The sequence below is a fragment of the Mesoplodon densirostris genome, chromosome 16 (genome assembly GCF_025265405.1).
Source record: "Mesoplodon densirostris isolate mMesDen1 chromosome 16, mMesDen1 primary haplotype, whole genome shotgun sequence".
Taxonomy (NCBI): Eukaryota; Metazoa; Chordata; class Mammalia; order Artiodactyla; family Ziphiidae; genus Mesoplodon; species Mesoplodon densirostris.
In genome coordinates this window covers 51,451,277-51,475,720 of record NC_082676.1, presented here as the reverse complement: position 1 = coordinate 51,475,720, position 24,444 = coordinate 51,451,277, and the positions used below count along the sequence as shown (strand labels likewise).

General features: G+C 47.4%; 1 protein-coding gene across 1 annotated transcript in view; it reads right to left on the bottom strand.

Annotated features, from left to right (window-relative positions):
- GPR139 (G protein-coupled receptor 139) overlaps window positions 1-23,374 on the bottom strand; it is a 40,375-nt gene extending 17,001 nt beyond the window's left edge. The window contains exon 1 of the mRNA XM_060079310.1: window positions 23,251-23,374. Within this exon, the coding sequence (XP_059935293.1) occupies window positions 23,251-23,374 (124 nt within the window). The remainder of the gene's footprint in view (window positions 1-23,250) is intronic.
- Between the last annotated feature and the right edge of the window lie 1,070 nt (window positions 23,375-24,444).

Genomic DNA, 24,444 nt, shown 5'->3' with positions numbered 1-24,444 from the left:
GGGTAACTGGAAATTAATTGGAAATTAATTTAGTGTTCACTGTGTGAGATCTTTTAGAGACTACCAGCTTCTCCAGAAGAGGTTTTGTGCCAGAATCTTCCATGTGAATCCAATTTCAGCTCAGCATAAATTTAGTGATGCTCAACTCTGTAGCCAAGCCTGGATCAGACTCTCAAGGAGTACAAGACCCTGCGCTCAGGATGCTGAGATCTTACTAAATAAGTCATCCCAAGGCAGCATGGGGAATCATTCAAACTCCCTGCTACCTTCAATTGCTCTATGCCAGGGCTTATAAACTCAAATGGCACAAGGGACCAGTTAGTTGACATCAATGTGTGAGGTGAGCCTGCGGGGGCCTTTAGTGAGCTGCCCAGCTTATACTCCCTTTCAAGAGAGCAGCCACTGTTCAGTTCCACCTGGTGGTTTCCCAGGAGGGCATGACAGCTAACTGTGGCCAGGTCATCCAATGTTTCAAGAGAGACTTGCAAGCAACACACACACACACACACACACACACACACACACACACACACACAGGGTGGCCCATGGGTTTGAGACCTCTGCTCTGTAGCAAAACCCAGTGTCTTTGCACAGCCGACCAGATACCTCCCACACCATCAGCACCCTTCTGCATCCCATGCAAATGCTCTTCACTTTACGAGCTGTTGCCTAAATGCGCAGTGCTCTTTCTTAGCTTTGTAGCATTGTATGGGCTATTTCTTCTGCCTGGAATGCCTTCCCTGCCTAAACCACTTTGCCTGGCAGACATTTTATTTTTAAAGCCTTTCCTGATCTCCATGCACTGAAGTAAGCACCTCACTGGGTAGAGTACTTAGAACATTTTGGTACTGATCTCCTTCAAAATCTTTATCACCCATTCTCTGGAAGGCAGAGACTGTATCTTTTTTCTCTGAACCTTGAGGGCCTATCACAGGGCCCTCAAGGGTCAAAGAGTATGCACTTCGTCAATGTTAGAGGAATAAAAGTGTGACAGATGGATGGATGGATGGGTGGATGAATGGGTTACTCAAGGCACTCTCTGTGGAGTATTCATCTGCTGCCTGTCACTTCTGTGGTACTCCATTATATCCATGATGACTTGATCTTATCCCTTCCCACTGTCTTCTCTCTAAACCCAGTCTCTCTAGGTAGCCCCTTGGGAACATTTTCCTGTTTCCTCTTATGATGGCTGATGGATCTGGGCTCAAATTCCCCATTTACTTGTCCAGGCATGATCTTAACTCAGTTTCCTCACCTGTGCAATGGGGAAAATACCATCTCCCCAAAGGGCTTATTAAGAAGACTGAGTAACTTCATATATAAAAGCATTATTACTATGCCTAGCATTTAGTATGTACTCAAAAGTATTATTCATTTCTCTATTGGGTGTGATAGTTTCTTTCTTAGAGCACTGACTCTTTCCCTTGTTGGAAAGTGGGAGCACCGATTCTGAAACCAGACTTCGTGGGCTTGAATCCCAAGTTTGTCATTTCCTAGCTTTGTGATCCTGGCTAAGTTACTTAAATAACTCTGTGCCTTAAAGTTCCTCATCTGTAAAATGGGGATAATGATACCTGTCTCTTAGGGTTCTTGTGGGAATTAAATCAAGGGCTTAGGAGAGTATTTGGCACATAGTGAGTGCTCAGTAAGTGTTCATTTTGTTGCTCACCAACCCAACCCAAGAGACTCAGGGGTGAGGAGGATTTTGCATATTCACCAAGACTACTCAGGCCGACTTCCAGACCCTTCCTTCTATTATAGATATTGACTCCCTGCTGGATTCAGCCACCTTGCTACAGCTGTGGATGTCATAGTAAACCCAAGGAAATGTTTTTTTCCTTTCTGTGGCTCCTATCCTGGCAGAAGCCAGATAGATCACCAGAGAGAAGCTCCATGACAGCAGGAGGCATCGTGCTATGGGAGCACTTAGGAAGGGGTAACGAGTCTAGCCTAGAGGATCACGGAAGACTTCTTGGAGGAAGTGGCACATGTACAGTGACATGGAGGAATGGGAGCCAGTTGAATGACTGGGGAGCAAAGTGTGTCAACAAGAGGAAACAGAATGTGCAAAGGCCAAGAGGCGAGAGAAAGAGGATGGCCGTTGCAGCAGCTCAGCTCATAAGCTCAGCATGGAATGGAGGCCACAGACTCGGGGCTTGAGGGGCTGATTCCAGGCTGCAGATGTGTCTTTAAGATTTTTGAATCAGTTGCCATGTTTACAAATTAGAGTATTTCATGTCCAATTGAGGATTTGAACTTCTTTTGAAAATCAGAAGGGTAGGCCACACTGGGCCCACATTTCCACTTGGAGCTACCCTCCAGCTCAACAAGTCCCCATGGGCCTCACTCATTTCTGCCATCTGCCTGCCCCTGCCCAGAGCCGGGGAGGGAGTTGGAGGGTGACCTGGCGGGAGAAGAGGTAGAGAAGTAACAGCACTTGATTCTAATGATTCAAACTGGGTTTGAGTTGAATTTGTCCTGAGGTGATGGAGACTCATTGAACAGCTTTAAGCATTAAAGGGTTTTACTAAGTAAGATGCTTGTTATTTAGACGTCCTTGAAGGTAGATGAGGGGGGTGGTGGAGAACAGAGGGTCCTTTATATAACTCATTGAAACTTTCAAACATGGGTTGGTATTGTAGCTTCCTCCTATATAAAATTTGACAGGAGCAGCAGAAATGCTGAGAGGTACCATCTTCCTGCAAAACGTGTCCCCTCCCCCTCTGAGGCTGGCAGGGGAAAGTTCCATGGGATCTGAATGTTCAAAAACACTGGAAAATTCTCTGATGTACACCACCTGGCTGCACTTTCTCCAAGGCCACCGTCCTGGTGGTTGTTCTGTTCCACGACGGGACCTGCATTCTCCCAGCAGATGCAGGGTTGAAGCGGCAGCATCTGTGCCAGAGGACATGGATGGACAGGGAACAGGCCATGCCCAGAAGACAATGTCTAATTACCCGGGGGCCTCAGGAAGCAATTTTCTCCAGTTGGAGAAATTGATTTTTGTGCCACACAGCCGAATGACATGTAGGTCAAGGAGGTGTAATTATATGGAAATGGATTTGTTTGGGAACTTCTAAAGACCCACCTCTGCACACTGGGAGGTGGCAGAGAGAGAGCGTAGCTTCCATTCTGCCCAAGCTGGGTTCAGCAGGTGAGAGTCAGCTTGCTTCCTCGTGATTTTGAGGGGGGTCTCTTTCTTTTCTAGCTTGGGGACACACACCTGAATGTCACAGAAGAAAAGAAGCAGTGCCCTTCCTAGTGCTGAGGTGATGAGCATGGGCACTGGATCCAGATGTGACTCCTACTGGCTGTGTGACCCCGGGGCAAGTTACCTAACATCTCTGTGCCTCCATGTGCTCATCTGCGAAATGAAGCCTATTGTGAGGACTAAAGAAGTCAATGCATAGAAAGTGCTTACAAAAGTTAGGGCTGCATAGTCGACACCCCTGGAATTGTGGCCTTGGCTCCCTTCTCCATCCCATTTCACTCACCACCCATGTCTTCCCTCTGTCCCAGTGGAGAGGAACCAAAGCACGTGCAGCTCCCCAAACAAGCCTCACTGTCTAGAGCTCTGGGTCTTTGCTTATGCAGTTGTCTCTTCCTAGAACACTCCTCACCCACTTTGTCTGGTTGACCCTTGTCCTTGACCCTTCAGGAGTCAGCTTGTCCAGCCCCCTGGATTGATGCCCCCCAAACTTTGCTGTAGCCCTGCTTATAACAAAACAATCTGCCTCCCTTTTTTTCTGAGCAGGAATATCATTTCCAAGAGAGGACAGGGAAAGTGTCAGTTGAAAAACAAGTGGTTTTTTTTCTCCCTTTAGAAATAAGAGAAAATGTAAATAATAATAGCAGTAGTAGTAGTAATGGTGATGATGATGAGTGATCCTATACCTTTTTCTGCCATGAGGGAAGTGGTTTTTTGTTTTTTGTTTGTTTGTTTGTTTGTTTGTTTTTTGCGGTACGTGGGCTTCTCACTGTTGTGGCCTTTCCCGTTGCGGAGCATGGGCTCCAGACGCGCAGGCTCAGCGGCCATGGCTTACAGACCCAGCCGCTCCGCGGCATGTGGGATCTTCCCAAACCGGGGCACGAACCCGTGTCCCCTGCATCGGCAGGCGGACTCTCAACCACTGCGCCACCAGGGAAGCCCGTTTTTTTTTTTTAATAATATTACTATTTTAAAAAATTCAACCCAGCTCTCCAGGCTGTATTTTTTTTTTAATTTTTTAATTTTTTGTCTGCATTGCACGGCTTGTGGGATCTTAGTTCCCCAACCAGGGACTGAAGCTGGGCCCTCAGCAGTGAACGTGTGGAGTCTTAACCATTGGACCGCCAGGGAATTCCTGGAAGTGTTTTTTTTTTTTTTTTTTAACATCTTTATTGGAGTGTAATTGCTTTATTTACAATAGCCAGGACATGGAAGCAACCTAAGTGTCCATCGACAGATGAATGGATAAAGATGTGGCACATATATACAATGGAATATTACTCAGTCAAAAAAAGAAATGAAATTGAGTTATTTGTAGTGAGGTGGATGGACCTAGAGTCTGTCATACAGAGTGAAGTAAGTCAGAAAGAGAAAAACAAATACCATATGCTAACACATATATATGGAATCTAAAAAAAAAAAAAAGGTTCTGAAGAACTTAGGGGCAGGACAGGAACAAAGACGCAAACAGAAGTGGTCTTAATAATAAAAAGAATAGCTTCCACTTAGCAATCTATTATATGCTAAAAACTGTGATAAGTGTTTTACACTTAATAGTCACTGCTGCTCCCCTCAGTTTAAAGGTGGGTATTATCAGATCCTTTCTATAAAGGAGGGAATTCAGGACTGGGTTTAGAGACTTGCACAAGTTTACATAGCTAGTAAGTCACAAAGCCAGGATTTGAACTCAGGTCTGTCCAACTTCAAATTGTTAACTGCTACACTCTTTAAGAAGTCAGAAGGCCTTGGGACCATTGCTTCTAATGACACCCAAATCAGCTGCAGGACAGGCCCGGTGCTCATTGGCCTGCTGGTCTGCCTCTGACATGGGCCCCATCCTTGGGTGCTCCTGACTCCAGGGTGTCCCAGGGAAAAAGGCCTTTCCCTGCCTGCCCAGGGTTTTCCAGAATGAAGAGGACACTCCTTGGTTGTACAGGGAAGGAATGGGCTACTTTCTTGGCAGAGGGAACTACAAGTACAAAATCAAGCCAATATGAAACCATGCTGTGTTTGCAGAACTGTAAAATGACAGGCTTGGCTGGCATGTGGACCGCAGGGAAATGAGGTTTGAGAATTCAAGTCTCCAGTGTGATAACCTCAGTGAAATTGCTTTGCAAACTCCCAGGGTTGTCGTGGGGACCAAAGGAGACACTGCACGTTAGGCAAATGTTAATTATCACAAGATATTTCGGAGGAGCCTCATTGGTATTGGGAAAGAGAGAGCAGAAAATTAAAATACCTGCTAACTTCTCTTGAATCCACATTCTCAAAAGAATTCATAAATGAAAAATTCTCATTTCATTGCTCTCATCTTTTTTTCAAGTTAGTAAATTGTAATAGATTTTGGACTCCAATAAAAATTCAGTCAATTTCCTGGTCATTATCAATTACACTAGCAGGTTCTGAGACTTGTAGGAATTTTTGTTGCCCACCCATAAGGCCACATCCAGCTAATTCTTTATCCAAATACTTCTTAGATGCACCCTGTCTCTTCTCTTTCCTCTGAAAAGGGGTATGGGAGAGGTCTATGTCTCCTTCATTTTGGGACATATTCTTAGTCACTAGCACAGTGTCTGACAGATAGTAGGCACTTGATAAATATTTGTTTAGTGCAGCATCCAAGTCTGAATGGCATCATATTATACCTGAGTTACTGCAGGGACTTCTTAGCTCCACCCTGGCCCCTGTCCCTCTGTTCCCGAAGCCATTTGTCTACATTTGCTCAAAACCTCAATTCATTTTCCTGTCTAATGAAATACTATTCGTAAAACTAACTTAACTAATGTTACATACTAATGCTACTAATGAAGAGTCCAAATCTACAGTTTAACCAAAACACTAAGGTAGGAAACTAAACAAAGAGGTGAAACTATTCAAGAAAGCCTAATTATTATTATTCTTATTTGCCAATTATATAATAGTATGCTTAGAGAACTCAAGACAAGTAGTCAAAATTTTATTGGAACCAGCAAGTGAGACCTCAAGAGTATCAAAGCCCAAACATAACAGCAATGGCTGATCAGAAAATGGAATGGGAAGAAGATTCCATTCACAGCATTCTAAGCGCCCACAGGTGGGGAGGATGGCCTCCTTTGCGATGACTCTGGGTTGTACTTTGTCTCCTGGGTCCCGAAGCAGCCCTGCTTGTGCCTGAAATCTCCCTAAGTCTCTCACAAAACTGATGGAAAGCGCTATGGAAATCTCCATCCCTTGCTGCAGCTAACAAGGAGTGCACAGGCTCTGGCTCCCAGTGTCTGGGTCAGAAACCTGTCTTTGCCATAGCATTAACTGCGTGACCTTGAGCCACTTAACAACTTACCATGTGCCTCAGTTTCCTTACCTGTAAAATGGGGTAATAATAGAATTTACTTTGTGGGCTTATCAGGATTAAGTTAGTTAATTCATGGAAAGTGCTTGAAACAGTGCCCAATAGGTAACAGGCACTCAATTAATGTCCATTATGATTCTACCATCAAGGCTTCAGCAGTTGTGCTCTCTAAGCTTCAGCCATGGATAGTGCCGCAGCGGGGTGGCGGAGGAGGAAGTGTGCCTTATTTGGCTGAGGATGTGGGGCTTTCACATCATCCTGAGTTTTTCTTCAGAACAACAAGTTATTACATTTATAGGGTAATAGGTTGAACCATACAAAATGGCATTTTAAAAGGCAAAAAGTAGCCAAAAAGTGGCCTAATCATTTTCAATTTACTTGTTTTGCCTACTGGACTGTGTATGTCTTGAAAACCTGGGCAAAGTTCATTCCTCTTTCTGGTCCCCAGTCCTTGGCAATGGTTCTGATGCTGAAGGAGGTGCTCAGCGTGTGTGTGAGATGAAGAAAAGACTTGTGGTCAGAACACACATAGCATGTCCATCCCAGAAGGGAGGAAGGGGAGTTCCAGAGAGCAGGGGCAAATATCTGCCCCGATAGCCACACCCCATCCCCAGCACTGCCCCTACCCCAGGATGGGAGTTGATGCTTTCCTCTCTGTCCCATGGTACACAGGCTCCCTTCTAGTATATCACACTCCAAGCTTCACATTCAGGTATCTGCTTTTTCATCTCTCCAACTAGTCTGTGCTCTCCCTGAGAGCAGGATCCCAGATCTATTTGTGGCACCTGTAGGAAGCATTCAGTTCTCAAATGAATGAATACTGGAAAGTCCTAGCAGGATTCAGTGGGGTGGCTCCATTTGTGGGGACTCATTCCCATCTTTAACAGCTTTGTATATTTAGTGAAACAAGGAACCCTTGGTTTGAGGTCCAAGGATGTGGCTTTGGTTTTTCAGGCCTGCTTACTAGGAGTAACTTGGGAAAGCTATTTGACTCCTCCTGACTTCAGTTTCGTAATGGATGAGAAAGCCCTTTGTAAATTTTAATTCACTTTGCGTATTGGCCAACACTATATTGACATTAATGGCTATTACTGATGACTCTTTTTAAGCATTAGAAACAGAGCCTGGCACATAATAGGTGGTCAATAAACATTTACCCCACGGTCTAGATTTGGAATTCTGAGCACTTGATTGAATTGAGTCCACTTCTGGCTGATAAAGGAGACCTTGGAAGGCTCTGGAAGACGGCAGGGTTTTCCAGGGAGTTGTTTCATCACAATGTGCCACTTGAAAAAAAAAAGAAGCAACTCAATTTCCTTTTTGTAGGTTAGGTGTGGGCTGGAGAGGGAATTCACCTTCCTGTCCTTGCTTAAAAATAATTTCAAGTAATTAAACCATCTGCTTGGGGAAAGGGCAATGCGGACGCCGGGAGAGTCCTTGATCATGAAGGAAGACATAGTCCCTCAAAATGCCTGCAAAGACCAGGCTGGAAGGGTGAACCGAGGCAGAGGTCTGTAGACACAGCATTTGTCTTCTCCAATGCTCTGAATACCAATGTCCACTGCAGGCCCAGCAGCAGCACAGGCACCAGCAGGGGTGCACAGGCTTGTCACAGCTCAGCTCTGCTGCTCAGTGGCTGAAATCTCTTGGGCAGCTCACGTTACTTCTCAGAGCCTCACTTTCCCCATCTGCCAAGTGAGCATAGAATTTCCAAGCTCACAGCCACTGCTGTGAGGATTAAATGAGGCATCGTGGAGAAAATGATTGATCTAGTGTTTGTCTCAGAGTAAGTGCTCAGTAAATGGTAGTGGTGGTGATGACGACGATGATGATGATGATAATGATGATGGTGATGATGATGATGATGGTGATGGTGATGATGATGGTTATAGTCAAGATGTTTTCTTCGGTCTCTTTAAGATTAGTAAGGAAATTACACTTATGGAATTAAGAAGGCAGTCATCTGCTTATTCATCCATCCATCCATCCATCCATCCACCCATCTGATACTTAACAAGCCTCTTACCACGTGCCATGCGCCAATGCCAGAGGGCATTGGAGTCAAAGAGAGGACTCAGACTCTGTGCCTACTTTCAAGGGCACATCGCCTGACTCAATATCTTTTTGATGCTCCCAGGCAGAGATAAGTTTGAGTCCCTACAGGAATTTAAATGCCTCACCCTCACTTCTGTTATAGAATGTGTCACATTGTATTATGATTATTGATTTGCCTTCCTACCTGAGTGTGAGTGTTTTAAGGGACCGCTTCGCCATCATCTTTGTCTTTTCCCACATCGTTATCCCCTATAACCTTCGGCATAAACCAGGGCCTCATGAAATGGAGCCTGAGCCTTTATGCAGCCTAAGAGTACAAGTGGAGACCAGATGAGAAATCCTTGTCAGTCTCTCCTTTTTTTTTTTTTTTTTTTTTTTATGTGGACCACTTTTTTAAAGTCTGTATTGAATTTGTTACAATATTGCATTGCTTCTGGTTTATGTTTTGGGTTTTTGGCCCCAAGCACCTGCTACATGCCGGGCCCATGATGTACATCGTCTCATGTATTCTCAGCAAGGTGGGTACTCTTAGCCTTATGTTATAGATATGGAAATAGAGGCTCAGAGAAATTAACTACACACACCTAGAAAGTCCAGTGGATCTCAAATCCAGGTCTTACCAACTTCCTTTCTTGCAGTAAAGTATTTAGAGTGGTAGGAAAGTGGCCGTGAGGCCAAAAGTGTGATGGTGTAAATGGATATGGCATGTGTGTGTATTGTACAAGTAGTTAAATTTGAGGAAAGGCATTAACACAGAAAATTCCAAATCCTAGAGGGGCAAGGCAGGAGACATAAGTGAAAGAAGCAGGCCAGATAGAAGAAAAAAATCTTTATGCTGGGTATGAGTAGGGAGGGGTGGGGCTGAGGTGAACTGGATGGCACCAGCTTCATGTAAAGTGACCAGAGCTGCCTTGTTCTGGGCACTTGATGACAGTCAGGGAGAGCTCAGTTTTGCCAGACTTTAAAATTTCTCAAGAGTCATGAGAAATCTGAATTGTTATGAGCTTGTCTCTGAATGTTAATAGGGAAGGTGCTGCATTTTAAGAAAACGTTGAACAGGCTTCTGAGTTCTGAGACTGTGACCCCCAGTCCAGGCCTCTTTGGAAAGTGAAGGAGGGGCTTGAGAAGGGTGTTCACCAGCAAGCATCTGACCAGCATTTAGTGCTGACAGTGATTAAGAAAAAAGAGTCCTCTCATTTCTCAGAGCCCACCTCTTCTGGCCGGAAGGTCTATTCCAAGAAGATCCAAGAGGCGACCAGCCTTTTCTTCCCTCTTCCACGAGCTCCCTCTGCCCATTGTCAAGATGTCCTCAGTGTCTCCACCTAAGTCCTGGGGACATTACTCTCTTCCTCTTGCTGGACCCTGGTCCTCAGAACTGAATGCAGTCACAGTGACAATGTCCCTCTGCCACAACTGGCCACAACTCGCTCCCGTTCATTTGCAAGTGACAGAGCTGAAGGTGACCCTATTCTTCTCACCCAGGCACTTGCTTCCTCTCTGATCAGGACTCTTGCAGCTGACAGCTGGGTCATCAGCGGGACTTGCCCATGGCCATGACCGAGACCATGGCCCTCCCAACGCGGGCGCCCCCCACGGCCCCGGGGCGGGCACATGTCCCAGAACATCGTTAGTTGGCTCACTTCTTTTGGCTGCTTCTGTTTTACTTGGAGACGGAGGAGATGGTGGAAAGGGCAGGAGTGGGATGTGAGGGCTGTGAACGTGGCCCTTGACCCGCACTTCCACCGCGTGCCCTGTGCCGGCGCCCAAACCCTTCACATCCCTTCCCACGGCAGCCACCTCCTCAGCTTCTCGCTGTTCCCCTCGCACCACCTTCCCTCGATTCTTCTCACAGCAGCTAGACAGGCCTTTGAAAACCTCACATTAGGTCATGTCACCTGCTCAGTGTGTCTTGCAGCACTTAGAGTAAAATCCAAGCTCCTCACTGGACCGAAGGGCCCGCAGCATCCAGCCGGTGACTCCCTCGTCCCCACTTCTCGCTCGTCACGTCCCAGCCCCGAGGCTGCATGCAGTCCCCCTCCCGGCTTTCACCCTCCGGGTCCCTCTGCCCGCACACCCTTCCTTCCCCACTGCCACTTCCACCTTCTCATCACTCCAATCTCCACTCAGACATCAGCTCTCTGGAGAGCCCTTGCCTGCCCCCCATCACTCTACCACGTCTTCTTATCCCTGTAGCGTGCATCACTAGCTAACATAACTCTGCGGATGCATATGGTTTACTTGCTGACTGCTCGTCCCCCTGCTTTTCCTCCAGGGACAACAAGGGTTCCTGGCACGTGAAAGGGCCTCCACATACATATGCTCAGTGGGAGACTGAGGCTCGAAGAAGGGCAAATTACCTGCTCAAGACCTCACAGCTAGCAAAGTGGAACTTAACTCCTAAACCAGTGTTACTTCCCTGATCCCTCTGGCCAGGAGCAGTGGAGTTCTGGAAGGGTCCTGGGTGTGGAGGGCGGACATGCGTAGGAACCACATTCTATGAAGGTCAAGAGCGTGGATCGTGTGATTCCTTTAAGGAACATCCATCCCCACCCTCCTCAAAAACTGGCCCCACTGGCTCGAGTTCCCTCTGCAGTCACTGCTCTGTTCTACCACCTTCCAGGGAAGCCGGTGCTTTTCTTTCAAGAGGCAGATGGTGGTTCTTGTCAGCGGTTCTGTGGAGCTGAACTGTGGGGTGAGGCCAGGAATGCTAAAAGCAAGGGCTGCAGCCAGAACAGAATCGCTGGCCATTCTATGACTTTGATTGTGGAGTGTGTGTCTGTGTAGTATTTGTGTGTGTGTGTCTGTCTATATGTCTGTGTGTTTGCATGTGCGTGTCTGTGTATGCACATCTCTGTGTATCTGTGTGTGTGTAGAGGCCCGCAGTTGAAGTGATGCGGCTGATAATTTGCTCTGCACTTAGCTGAAAATGATAAGAAATGTCTGTGGCAGAAAAGCAATTCCCTGAGCTCTATTGATGGCAAACGATGGGCAAGGAAAGAAGTCGCTGGTGGACCCGTCAGTCCTCACACTGCAGAGTGTGTCGTCCCAACTCAAGGTCAACGTGTGTGGTTTTTTGTTTTTTGTTTTTTTTTTTTTGAGGTATGCGGGCCTCTCACTGTTGTGGCCTCTCCCGTTGCAGAGCACAGGCTCCGGACGCGCAGGCTCAGCGGCCATGGCTCACGGGCCCAGCCGCTCTGCGGCATGTGGGATCTTCCTGGACCGGGGCACGAACCCGCACCCCCCGCATCGGCAGGCGGACTCCCAACCACTGCGCCACCAGGGAAGCGCACGTGCGTGGTTTTTATGAAGCTCTGGCTTCCTGTTCCCCTTGGCTCTCATCTCACACCACGTTCTTCCCCCACCTCAGCCACCTTTTGGCCCCCAGACTCGGGCGCTCCTTCTGTCCCGCTGTGCGGGCAGCATCTCCCCTCCTGCCACAGGTGGCTGCACAGCCCGCTCCCGTCCCCCTCATCCTTCCATCCTTCCCTTCCTCAGCCTGTTTTCAGCTGTCTCCCTCGAGGGTCCCCACCCTTGGGCTCCCCATTTGGGCAGGCCCCCATAAAGAGCTCTCCATGTGCCTCTCTCTCCTTCCTGATCTTTTCACAGGTGACTGTTTACATTTATTCGGGTTTCTGATCATGCTGGTCTTCCCCATCTGTGTGTGTGGTTGTGTGTGTGTGTGGGGGGTGTGTGTAGTTGTGTGCACATGTGCACAAAGGCAAGGCAGGGGTCTTCTTTGGTTTGCCATATGCCTAGTACAGTGCCTGGTACTTGGCACTGCCGGGCACATGGTCGGATGGATGGACGGATGGGTGGATAAGTGAATCAATGAATGCAGATGCTCTCTGGATTGAATTTTGTGCTCTCTGGTTTCTCATCTCATGCTTCTTCGTCATGGGGCAAAATGAAAACGTACCTTTGGGTTAAGAGCCCTCGCTTCCCCTCAGTGTAGTTCAGCTGGTCATGCCTTTCCTTAAGAGAAGCCCCAGTCATTCTGCTTCCACTTGATAGGAAGACCAAGCTCCTGGGTCGTCTGTACAGAGAAGTTCCTTCCCTTTGAAGCCCACTGGGGCCCAGGGTAGCCACTTCCTCCCCACACCCTGACCCTACCTGCCTTACGTTTCCCTTGGTGGGGGTAGAGATGGCAGGATTATCCCCTCTGCAATGGCCAAAGCTCACTTGATTTGGAATCTGGAAGGTTTGGGGTCAAGGTCACCCCTAATTAGCTTGAAACCTTTGGGGAACTTCCTTGCCCTCTCTGGGCCTCAGTTTTTTCATCAAGAGCATTGTACTAGATCAGTGTTCCCCAGATTTTAGTAATTGGCCCACCAGTGTTGCGACTTTTGCCATGTTCTTATGTCCCCTGTACTGTTACTTACTTAACATCTTGTTTTAAAGTGATTTGCCTTTTTTTTCTTGAATTTGTATTTTATATAATACTACTCTCCAATATAAATGTAATATGAACTACATATGCACTTTCAATTCTCTAGCAGCCTCATTTAAAAAAATAAGAAACAGGTGACATTAATTTTATTTTTATTTACTTATTTTTTGTTGCGGTGCATGGGCATCTCTCTAGTTGTGTCATGTGGGTTTTTCTCTCTCTGGTTGTGGCACGCAGGCTCCAGAGTGTGTGGGCTCTGTAATTTGCAGCACACAGGCTCTCTAGTTGAGGTGCAAGGGCTCAGTAGTTGTGGTGCACAGGCTCAGTAGTTGTGGTTGCCCCACGGCACGTGGGATCTTAGTTCCCCAACCAGGGATTGAACCCGCGTCCCCTGCAGTGGAAGGCAGATTCTTTACCACTGGACCACCAGGGAAGTTCCGACATTAATTTTAACAATATATTTTATTTAACCATGTTCATCCAAAATGTAATCACTATAAATTACCCAGATATTTAACATTTTCTCATACTAAATGTCCAAAGCCTGCTGTGTATTTTACACTTCCAGTACATCTCTCTATGGATGCTAAATTTTCACTGGAAATCCTTGATCTCTGTTTAGATGTCATAAAATGTACAGTTGAAAGAGTAGACTCACATACTCAAGTTGTTCCAAGCACACAGTTATTTTCTAATAATTGAGTCAAGTATCAGATTTCAATTATAAATTAATTAAAATGAAATGAAATAAAAAACTCAGTTCTGCAGGTTGTACTGCAGGACTTCCCTGGTGGCACAGTGGTTAAGAATCTGCCTGCCAATGCGGGGGACACAGGTTCGAGCCCTGGTCTGGGAAGATCCCACATGTCGCGGAGCAACTAAGCCTGTGCGCCACAACTACTGAGCCTGTGCTCTAGAGCCCGCGAGCCACAACTACTGAAGCCCACGTGCCGCAACTGCTGAAGGCCACACACCTAGAGCCTGTGCTCTGCAACAAGAGAAGCCACCGCAATGAGAAACCCGTGCACCTCAATGAAGAGTAGCCCCCTCTCGCCGCAACTAGAGAAGGCCCGTGTGCAGCAACAAAGACCCAATGCAGCTGAAAATAAATAAATAGATAAATAAATAATTGAAAATAAATAAATAAATAAATAAATGTCAAGTGCTCAACAGCCACATGTGGCTGGTGGTGACTACAGTGGACAGCATGGACATATGACAATCATGGATAACAAACCCACCTCCCTGTTGTAAACAGAAGGTAGCCTTAAAAATAAATACCATGACAATACAAGAGTGACATTAAATTCTAGCTAGATACTGCTACCTGCTGAGGTGCTGAGCCCTAGGTCTGCTCTGTGTCTGTTAAAAAGGGAGATTTAGCACATATGTAAAGGTGTTAAAAACACACTGGCACCTAGCTGAGATTCTCCTTTTGATGGAATCAAAAGGATTAAGAAAACTGAAAAGGGATTTAATGCTGCAGCCTTGTACCACCTAAAATAATCCTGCATAAAACATCAACAGACCACCCAAATCTAGGTGACCACTCTGAACTCTGAAATTCTGTAGCCTTTTGCTCCTTTACTCTTATCACTTTGCTTCCTCTTCAGAGACCACTAGCATGTGATCTTGTAAAAAGTGAACTAAGCGAGACTTGGAAAAACTAAGTTCTGGTTCAGACTCTGTCATTCCCAGCTCTGTGACTCTGGGTGAGGTCTCAGTTTCCTCATTTTGTGAAACGGAAGTGTTTGGACTCACCAAATACCAGCAGCCATGGAGTGGCGGGCTCTGGGCCCTGGCTAGCCGCGAACTGTCTCATTTTGTCCATAGCATAAACCCTGTGAGAAAGGCACTGTTCCACTCATTCTGCAGGCGGAAACGTGGAGGCTCAGAGAGATTTGAGCAACCTGCCAGAGCCCCACTAACAGAAGCCACAAAGTTAGAACTTGAATCCAGGTGTGAGGACCACGAGCCCACGCTGTCAGGTTCTCAAGGCAATTCCCATCCCCCCACATGGTAGGTTTGTTTCAAAACATTATCAACATGAAATGTGTGGTATTTCTTGGAGCTTTTCCTTCCAGCTTATGCCACGTCCCTGGTTTCCTGAGTTGGCATGCTTTTCTGATTTACCCACATTTTATTTGGGTCTCCATCTCTGTTATTTCTTGCTCCTCCTTTTAGCTTCTTGCTTTTATTCTCCACTCACTGTTACCCACTTGGTGTTTCTTGGTGCTTCTGGAAGATGTGCCTACTCTGGAGTTTGTGAACTGGCAGCCTGGTGGGCCGTATCAAGCCTGCAGACCTGTTTGATTTGGCTCAGGTGACGCTGGCTCACATAGTGTTTTTAAAATTTGTGAGTTAGTTGCCAACATTTAAACACTGGGACATTTCAAATAAAAATCTGGATTTCTAGAGTTTTTGGAACAATTTGGCAACACTGGACCATTGGCTGGAAAGCTGAGTGGTGGCAGCACTTTCTAACTCCCCCAGGTCCCCCCCCTCCCTATTGTCTATTACCCCCAGCTCTCAACCCAGCCTGAGTGTCAGCTGTCAGCTGTCATTACACGTGTGCTGACATTTTCTTATAATAAAGCTGGACAGCAGTACTGAATATTGCTCTGTCATTTTCTAGCTATGTGACCTTGGGTAAGTGTCTCAATGTTCTCATCTGGAAAATGAGCATAATATTTATCCATGCCTCAAAGGGTCGTCGTGAGAATTAAATAAGCTAATGTATGTGAAGTGCTTTGAAGAATCTCTAGCACATAATGAGTGCTACATAAGTGCTAGCAATTATTAAGAGGAAAGGGCAGTGTTTTTGGTACATACGTCTCTATCATTGAGAGAAAATGAGAGACCGAAAGAGCCACGTATTTTCAGAAAAACAGCAAGGAAGCACAATTCTATGGATAAGTGAAGCAGTTCTTAAAACTGGCCCATTTTGTTCATTTATACTCTCTGACTGCCCCGTGCAGGTATCTGAATTCAAGGCACCTGCCCTCCCCCACCCCTAGCATTGCAGGGCTGCTTCCCCTATAAACATCGCCCGCATATTTCAGATCTACATGGAGGTTCAGTGGCAGGGTCTGTGCTCATCTCCCTGCTCCACTTCTGTGCACGATCCCGGCTGCAGCATGTAGGGTGATCTTGCTGGTGGTGCTTGTCATTCCCTTCACTAGCTTTAGCTGAAGACCATTTCGTGTTCTGGACTGATATTATTTCTGGAGGTTTCACTGAACCACAGGCAGCTCTCTTAGGAGTACAAATTCCCTAGGCTTATGATGGCATTGATGGCTTAATCCATTGGATCATTCTCTCCTAGTTTGCCAGGACATGGAGCTTCATATCTGGTGTGTACACTTGGAGTGGAATTGTGCATTTATGGAAAAGACCTATATATAAAGCAGTGTGTGGCTTCAGGGCTCGAACACATTGACACGTTAGGCAATAAAAACAATGTGAACTACTATTTGTTGAGCTTCTACGATGTGCGAGGGACTATGAGAAACCTTTGTGCACTTACCTTGTGGCACAGTGGTTAAGAATCCGCCTGCCATTGCAGCGGACACGGGTTTGAGCCCTGGTCCAGGAAGATCCCACATGCCACGGAGCAACTAAGCCCGTGCGCCACGACTACTGATCCTGTGCTCTAGAGCCCGTGAGCCACAACTACTGAGCCCGCATGCCACAACTACTGAAGCCCGCACGCATAGAGCCTGTGCTCCTCCATAAAAGAAGCCACTGCAATGAGAAGCCCGCACACAGCAACAAAGACCCAACGCAGCCAAAAATAAATAAATAAATAAATAATAAAAATTAAAAAAACAAAAGAAGCCTTTGCATGTTTTATTTCAAATTGCCACAAGACAATGCAGGGCACAGAAGTTTAATAACATTTATTGAACTCTCAGTCAGAGACAAGGATTACAAAGCTACTGTTCTGAACCCCAACCCAAGGCCAGCCCAGGCAGCCTCCAGCATAGATACTTCATTGGTCTGTACTTATGTCCCATCTATGGGCCACGTCTCCAACTGAGTAACACAAGCAGAGCCCAGCTTTCCTGGGCCTTTGACAGACCCATCAAGAATGACTTCTCCAGGGTCTTACAGTGAGTTATTACCAGAACCAATCCTGGAATTCAGGATTCCTCATGTAGTGCTCTTTCTCTCACTGTTATAACAAGGATCCTAAGGCCAAATGTGCATTAAGAGGGGCCAGACAGGTTTTAGAGGAGAATTAGGTGCACCATGTAGGGAGTGTTTTGAACTGGGGTGCATGTGTGCTTTTGAGGGGGCAACCACTAAATTATGGTACAAATATACAATGGAATACTATGCAGTTTCATTAAAGAATGAAAAAGTCATTATATATACTGTTCTAGGTGATATATTCAGCGAAAAAACAGCAAGATATAGGATGGTGTGAATAATGTGCTCATTTTGGAGAGAGTAAAAAAAAAAGGGGAGAGTTGAAATCCTCTATTCATATTTGCTTGTATATATACTTAAAAACTCTGAAAGAATAAATAGGAAACTAAGATACTAATGCAGTGGTTACTTGTGTGGTGGTGGTGATGATGGGGTGGATTTGGGAACTGGGGAGCAGGGGAAAGGAATGGGAGGGAGACTTTGCAATGTGTGCCTTTTTTATACTTTTAGGTTTTCAAATAATATGAATGTTATTACCTATTTAATGTCTGTGTATGTACACACACACACACACACACACACACACACATACACACACACAGCTGCATAGGAAAAGCAGCCTATTACTCAGCTCTAGCCAATTGCTACTTTCTGGGAACATGAGCCTAATGTTTTCAGTTCTGATTTTTTAAGGGAACCTGGAAATCTATTTTTTTTTAAATCCCAATTTTTAATTTCAAATTGTTCATTGTTAATATGTAGAAATACAATAGAGTTTTTGCATATTAACAGTGTGCAAACATACTGAACTCAGTTTGTTCGTAGGAACTTATATTGTGGAGTCTTTGTGATTTTCTATGAAGGTAATTATATCATCTGTGAATAGAAACAATTTAATTTCTTCCTTCCTGTATACCTGGGTTTTTTTCCTTTTTCTTGCCGTATTGCACTGGCTAAAACTTCCAGTATGATGCTGAATAGGAGTGATGAGAACATCCTTGCCTTGTTTCAGATCTTAAGGGGAAAGCATTCCAACTTTCATCATTAAATGTGATGCTAGCTGTAGATTATTTATAGATGTCCTTTATCAGGTTAAAGAAGTTCTCTCCCTGTTCCTAGTTTGATAAGGTTTTATCAAATGGATGGACGTTGAATTTTGTCAAATATTTTTCTGCATCTGTTAAAATGATTATATGGATTTTCCTTTTTAGTTAATATGGTGAATCACATTGTTACTATGGTGAATGATTTTTAAATGTTGAACTAGCCTTGTATTCCTGGGATAAACCCAATTTGGTCTTACATATTATCCTTTTTATATATTGCTGGATTAGATTTGCTAATATTTTGTTGAGGATTTTTATGACTATGTTCACGAGGACTATTGGTTGGTAGTTTTCTAGTAATGTCTTTTTTTTTTTTTTTTTTGTGGTACGTGGGCCTCTCACTGCTGTGGCCTCTCCCATTGCGGAGCACAGGCTCCGGACGCGCAGGCTCAGCGGCCATGGCTCACAGGCCCAGCCACTCCACGGCATGTGGGATCTTCCCAGACTGGGGCACGAACCCATGTCCCCTGCATCGGCAGGCAGACTCTCAACCACTGAGCCACCAGGGAAGCCCTCTTGTAATGTCTTTGTCTGGTTTTGATATTAGGGTAAAGTTGATGTCATAAAGCAAGTAGGGAATTTTCCCTTGATTTCCCTAATTTTTAACTGTCATTTAAAAATGACTTAATAGAGTGCTTACTGTGTGCCAGGCATTGTGTTAGGCATGTAACTTATTTAATACTTACAGAAACTCTATGAAGTATGTACCATTATTATCATCATCCCCAATTTATAGGTGGGGAAACTGAGGCACAGAGGAGTTAAAGCCACTTGCCTAAAGTCACACAGCTTATAAGTAGTAAAGCCAAGACTCAAACTCCAGAAGTCCAGCTCCAGACATTGTACTCTTAATCTGTTTACTACATTTTCTCTAAAGATTTTACAGGCAAAAGAGAACACATCTGGAGGGTTCAGCCCAGCTTAGCAGCCACCATTCTTCCACCTGTGGTTAACAACAACAGTAACTAGCACATGTCAAAGCACTTACTACCTGCCAGGCTACAGACTCATCATCTCCTTTCATCTTGCACCAGCCCTCAGAGGCAGGCAGGCAGTTGTGGAAATGCTCCCTTCTGTGGGGCGGCATGCAGTTTCAGGCTTCATCTTCTTCACTTTGTCTCCCTTAACATCCATTGTGCCTTTTAGAAGGTAAAATTTAAAAAATATCTCTCAAATCTCAGTTTAATTTTTCACTACTCCTTCCTTATCAGGTGGGTTCACCGGTCCTCCCTCCCACTCTCTTCCCCCAGGCATTCAGGCTCATCTTTTCCTCTTGCACTGCCTTTTGCTTTGCACTGTCTTGTCCCAGCTGGTCCAATCAGTGTCTCCAACTCTACTTTGTTGGCTTATTGTATGTGTTTTGAGAAGTTGGAAACATTTTGCTTATTTAAAATGGAGGAAGAAAGAGATGGAGTTTTAAGAACAGCTGGGACACCAGTTTTCTCCAGTGAGCCCACAGCACGAACTGAAGTTAGTTAAAAGAACTTGTAGTAATGAAGGCAGTAATGAAGGCACTGGATGCAATGGAAAGAGCAGGTGTTTGCACGCTGACTGGACTGTGTGACTGTAGATGAGACGCTCCACTTCTCTGAATCTCAGTTTGCTCTTCTGTAAAATGCGTTCAGGGTACGTACAGGTCACAGGGATGTGGTGGGGATTCACTGCAATAATATAAGCATTTAATACAGGGAAAGATCCAGTGTGGAGAAAGCACTGAGTGATAGTGCTTTCCACAGTCCAGGCCCTATGCTAAGCCATTTTAACATAGGTTATCTTATTTAATATACACTGCCTGGAAGCCCCAGGCAGTGTTGGTTGAGAGTCTGCCTGCCGATGCAGGGGACACGGGTTCATGCCCTGGTCCAGGAGGATCCCACATGCCGCGGAGCAGCTGGGCCCGTGAGCCACGGCCGCTGAGCCTGCGCGTCCGGAGCCTGTGCTCCGCAACGGGAGAGGCCACAACAGTGAGAGGCCCACGTATCTAAAAAAAAAAAAAAAAAAAATATATATATATATATATATATACACTGCCTGTGTGCTACGGTTACCACCATTTTATAGGTAGGGAAGATTGTGCTACAGAGAATAAGAATTCTTAAGTGGCAGAGCTTTGCCTATACTTCACATTAGAACCCTCCGGATCCCACACCAGCCCAGTTAAATTGGACTGTCTGGGGTAATTCTTAGAGGCAGGGGATTGGACCACATGGCCTTTCCCAAGCTCTTCCTTTCAATCTAGAGGCTGAAAGTGCTAAGAAACAGCCCCGCTTTCCCCTAGTTACTAGTTCCCCTGTTGCCAAACAGCCATTCCCCATCGCTCTTTCAGTCTCCAACCACCATGGCGAGAATTTGGAATTGGGGTGAGTCCACTGCCAGGAAAAGTGACTCAATTAAAATCTCAGTTTTCAACAATATTACCAAGCCCTGCAGTCTGTTACTTCACAGCCAGCATAGCTGAGCCTCCCAGTCGGAGGCCAGGTAGCAAGGGTTTGCGAGTTGCTGGGGCTAGGGGCAGGGCGGGGAATACTTAGTGAGCTCAGCCAGAGAAGCACAACACTGAGCTGAGTGCTCTTCTCAGCATGCTTCCTGGTCCCTTCTCTGGCTCAGGCAAGGCTGAGCAACCCCCCTCCTCCTTATAAGCAAGGCAGCTTCATGATAACCACAACTGCAGCAGCACAGCAGCAATCAATGTGTGGTGTGTCAGGCACTGAGCTGTGCGCTTCACTTGCACCCTCGCCTCCATCCACATCTTTACTTCTCACCACAATTTCAGGGGTAGGTACTCCCATAATGCCCATTTTACAGATGTGGAAACTGAGGCACAGAGACATGAAAGGTTCACAAATTAATACCCAGCTCTGCTTCATTCTACAGTCTGCATTCTTAGTTACTAGGACATACTTGTCTGCCCTTACGGATTTCACTTTTGAACCACCTTGCAAGCCATTAACAAAGCCCATGATCTTCCTGCAAGCCTGGCTTCTCCAATCGATTTTCTCCAGAATGTTTGGTCCTTCTGCATCCATCACAAGCTCCACTTATGAGCTCCTTGACCTGAGAGACTGCATCTTAGGGGTCTCTGAGTCCCTTTTTTACACCTCCTTAGCCCTTGGCACACAGTAGGTGGTCATAACTCTGAATGTATGAACACATCAATGCCCTTCAAGCTCTAATCACAATCCCCCACTCTTTTAAGTCTCTAAGCCCTGAGCTCAGCCTTGAAGAGCATGTGCCTGGCATATAATAGGTGCCAATATCAATGGGTCAGGAAGGTCCTAGCTGGCATAGGAGTTAAGCTGTAAAGGTGTGTGGTACCTTGACTCCCACCTTGAGGTGTTTGAAGGTCTGAGCTTTCCCTCATTCTCCCCATTTCCCTGCTCTGGACCCTTAGAGCCTCTGCTCGTCTTTACGGTTCTGTCCCTTAAGGGGTTTTCAGAAGAAAAGCCTGAGAGAGTAGTTACTCTTGAGTCCAAAGAGGAGATGGAGGGGTGAGGGGTAGGAGTCAGAAAGGGGCCCTGTCACTTCTCCGGTTCAGCAAATAACCAACCTTCTCAAAAACACTCCCCGAAGGAGAGCTCTGGAGAGGCTCAGGAGGGCCAACATGGGGAGGTGGGAACTGGGCCGAAATCAATTCCAGCTCTAGGTAATTACAGGACACAAGCCACCACCCCAGCAGGGCGAATCAGGTTAGCCTCTCTGTGAGGGCAGCCAGAGCGATTAGTTAGTAATAAAATTCCCATCACTCACTGGGGGAGAAGCTCAGCCTTAGCAAACTTATGGTTTCTTGAACCTGCCAAATTTGGGAGGGAGGATTTATTTAAACAACCTTAGCAGGGTCCGTGACTACCAAGATGAATGTTTTGGAAAGGAAATCTCACAAGGCTCTCAGAAATCCAGCTCCCAAGTTCCCAGGATCCCAGGATGCTAAAGACAGTGGGGTTGATGATGCTACGATTCTAGGCTTTACATAGGACTGGATTTTTTTTTTTTTTTTCCTGTTTCTTTCTGTCCCTCTCTCCCATCTGCATGGAAGTGACCTTTAGGAATCTTTCTGCCACAGAGACTGTCTCAGGGACTATCTGGAAGAAAGGTCCCTCAAGCTGGAGCCTCAGGAAGCCCGCCCCCCACCTCAGGCGACCATGGCAAGCACCAACTCCCCCCTCCCCCCTCAGTAAGCCCCTTCCCAACAGCTCAGCTCTCTTCAGGAACTCAGGACAAGTCTCAGCTATACTTTGGACAGGAGGCTAGGATGTGGGACCAGCCAGACATGTGCAGCAGCTGTGAGCTGCCTAGGGTGGGTGGACCAGGAGGCAAAGCCCAGGGGTGAGGCATGTCCTCAAGGAGACTGTGACCCCCTGAGGTGGCGGCCTCGGCAGCCCGCGTGTACCTCTGCACCCTTGCCCTGTCCAGGGCATGGCTCCGGAGCCGCCCCGCCTCTTTCTAGCCGGCCTAGAGACGCGTTCCTCAAGGTGGCAGCGGGGGCTCATCCCTCGCTCCATCCCAGCGCCCCCCGGGGCCAGAAAGTGCCCAGGATCAGGGGTTCCAGCTTCATCTCGGGTCAGGCGGCAACACGCCGCAGGGCAGAGGGGCAGAGGTGCCCCCAGTCTGGGGGCGACGGGAGAGGGGAGGCCCCCGCGAAGCCATCTGTCCGGACTTGCAGTCGAGTCACACACAGCCCCCTCTGGACCCCCTCACGGGCGCCGACCGCTTCAGTCGCGCACACAAATACACACAGACACGCTCGAATCCCGCGCACTCACACCGACCCCACTCACACCCTGCCCATCGCCTGCCGGGTACACTCGTGAGACGCACACACGCACTGTCCCCGCCAGGCCACCGCAACTTCCTTTCCCCCAGCCTGGAAATGTCCGCAGTTGCCCTTAAGGCGTAAACTTTTTCAGAGGGGGCGTCAGGGATCGCACCGAGAAGGTGGCTAGGCCTGGGGGTCCCGGGCAGGGTCACCCCGCACTTGGGGCTCCCGTCTTCCCTCCCTGTCCCCCACGCCCCTCACCTGGTAAACCGAGGCACAACAAGAGGCTGTAGTAGACCACGGGCACGAAGCCCAAGCCGCAGGCCCAGCCGGGGGACCAGGACAGCGAGCTGTTGGCTACGAGGTGGGCGTGCGTGTGCTCCATGAGCGCGCCCCTCGCTCGCCTCAGCTCGGCGCCCGGCCTGCCAGCCCTGCTCTGGACGCCGGCTCGGTGGTGGCTGCCGCCGAGGCAGCAGCTGGAGCAGCAGCGCCTCTCCCTGCAGGACTTGCTGCTACCCTCGGCCGTGGTCCCCTCTGCTCCCTCCGCACCTGCTCGCCTGGAGTCCCGGCTCAGCCCTCCCGCAGGGCGCAGGGCGCAGGGCGCAGGGCGCAGGGACTCGGGAGGGGCTCCCGGAGCCCGGTTGTGCACCTCCCACCTCCGACCCTCTAGGCTCCCGCCTCGGAGCCGGGGGGCTGGGACGCCGCTCCCCGCAGCCAATCAGCTGTGCCTGGACGCGGTGGAGGTGGAGGGGGGGAGGTGCTCGGGAGGAGGGGGTCCCAGCTGCCTCTCTCGGCTTCGGTTTCTGGATTAGAGATGGAGTTAGACCTGGGAACCCCAGAGGAAGCCTGGGTGGGAACAGACTACCCTCATCTCCCCCCAGCGTGGGAGGGGCGTGGTGTGGGTGGGACCTGCTTCTCCCGCAAAGGCTCCGTACTCCTCCAGCGTGTCCTCAGTTTGCCTTTCTCAACCTTCCCCAGCCACTTCTTTTCCCCACAAGCGCCCGCGCCCCACCCCCCACCAGGGCTTCGAGTCCATCTCCATATTGAGGATTCTCCACCCAGGGCAGGGGGTGGGAAGAGGAGGCTGTAGGAGCGAGGATGCTCTAGGGTTTTCCGTTCTCCTGGACCAGAGGAGCTGAGCTTAGAACTACCATATGGCCCAGCAATCCCACTACTGGGCATAAACCCTGAGAAAGCTGTAATTCAAAAAGTCATGTACCCCAATGTTCATTGCAGCACTATTTACAATAGCCAGAACATGGAAGCAACCTAAGTGTCCACCCACAGCTAAATGGATAAAGAAGATGTGGCACATATATACAATGGAATATTACTCAGCCATAAAAAGAAACGAAATTGAGTTATTTGTGGTGAGGTGGATGGACCAGAGTCTGTCATACAGAGTGAAGTGGGTCAGAAAGAGAAAAACAAATACCATATGCTAACACATATATA